Consider the following 1557-nt stretch of genomic DNA (forward strand, 5'->3'; position numbering starts at 1 on the left):
GTCAAAAAAATTCAACGAAACAAAACTAATTAAGGAAATAAAGTAAAAAAACTAAAAATTGTCCCAAATTTTGACATGGAGTTTTAATTACTGTAGCAAGCCCCAGAAAAAAAAAAATGGGGCAAAAAAACAAAAAAAATTTAATTTGCCGAGTGCCAACCTTGGCACTCGGCAAAGAAGCCTTTGCCGAGCGCCAGGTCACAGGGCGCTCGGCAAAGAATTTTTATAAAAAAAAATAAAAAAAAACCTTTGCCGAGTGGCGCTGGGCCTGGCACTCGGCAAATCTTTTAATCACCTAAAGGCCCAGAATGGGCCGGCACAACCCCACCCCCTCCTCACTCGTCTCCCACCCGCCCCCGCGCCGCCGTCGCCGACCCCGCCGTCGTCCCCCTCCGGCGAGGTCCTGCCGGGCCCACCCCGACGCCCCCGTCCCGCGCCCCCCGCCCCCATCCCACGCTCGCGCCCCCGCCCCCGTCCGGCGGCGCTCGCCCTGGCGCCCGGCCGGCGCTCCCGCCCAGCCCCGGTGGCCCCGCGCCCGCGCCCCGGTGGACCCGCCGCCCCCACCCCGAAGGACCCGTACCCCCACCCTGGGGGCCCTGCGCCCGCGCCCCCACGCCCGCCGCCCCAGTGGGACCAGTGCCCCGGGCTCCGAGCTCCTCGGGGACAGCGACCCGGCCGGCCCCGAGCTCCCCCGCCGGCCCCGAGCTCCACCGGCCCCGCCGTGCCCTGCGGCCGGCCAGTAGAGGGAGAAGGAGAGGAGCAAGAGGAAGAAAGAGAAGTGGGAGGAGGAAGAGGAAGAAAGAGAAGGTGGAGGAGGAAGAAGAGGAAGGTGCCGACCCGACCGCCCGTCGATCCTCGCACCGTTCCGATCGCCTGTTGATCCTCACGCTGCTGCGGTCATCCCCGCCATCGTCGTCGGCCCTCGCTCTTGCCGTTCTTGCCGCCAAGGTAAGCCCTACCCTTGTAGTGTTAGTAGTAGTAGTAGTTTGTAGTGTTAGTAGCAGTTAGTTGTAGTGTTAGTAGTAGTAGTTAGTAGTGTTAGTTGTAGTGTTAGTTGTAGTAGTTAGTAGTGTTAGTTGTAGGGTTAGTAGTAGTAGTAGTTAGTAAATAGTAGTAGTTAGTAAGTAGTAGTGGTTGTTAGTAGTAGTTTGTAGTGTTAGTTGTAGGCTTAGTAGTAGTAGTAGTTAGTAAATAGTAGTAGTTAGTAAGTAGTAGTGGTTAGTAGTAGTTGTTGTTAATAGTTAAGTAGTTCTTAGTATTAGTACTATTAGTAGTTAAGTAGTTGTTAGTAGTAGTGTTAGTAGTAGTTGTAGGGTTAGTAGTAATTGTTGTTGTACTACTTTAATACTTTCATCTGCATGGAAAGAGAACTAAAGTACATGGCTCCTCTTGATATATTGGTGGTTGTTGGCCTTCGTGCCCATGTTTGGTATATATGTGGTTGTTGGCCTTTGTGCCATGTTTTTTGCAGGTTTTGGGAACCTCCCCATGCAGGGGAGGTGTTGCCAAAATTTTGAGTCGACACTAACCATTTTTGCCCTTTTTTGTAGGGACATG

The 1557-nt window shown here is 53.2% G+C and overlaps 1 protein-coding gene across 1 annotated transcript; it reads left to right on the plus strand.

Moving 5' to 3' along the window:
* The first annotated feature begins 308 nt into the window (after positions 1 to 308).
* On the plus strand, positions 309 to 743 carry LOC136491653 (pistil-specific extensin-like protein). Its single transcript, XM_066487930.1, has one exon. It carries the CDS (start codon positions 309 to 311, stop codon positions 741 to 743), a length of 435 nt encoding a protein of 144 aa, XP_066344027.1.
* Positions 744 to 1557: the final 814 nt, after the last annotated feature.

This window comes from Miscanthus floridulus, chromosome 11 (genome assembly GCF_019320115.1).
Source record: "Miscanthus floridulus cultivar M001 chromosome 11, ASM1932011v1, whole genome shotgun sequence".
Taxonomy (NCBI): domain Eukaryota; kingdom Viridiplantae; phylum Streptophyta; class Magnoliopsida; order Poales; family Poaceae; genus Miscanthus; species Miscanthus floridulus.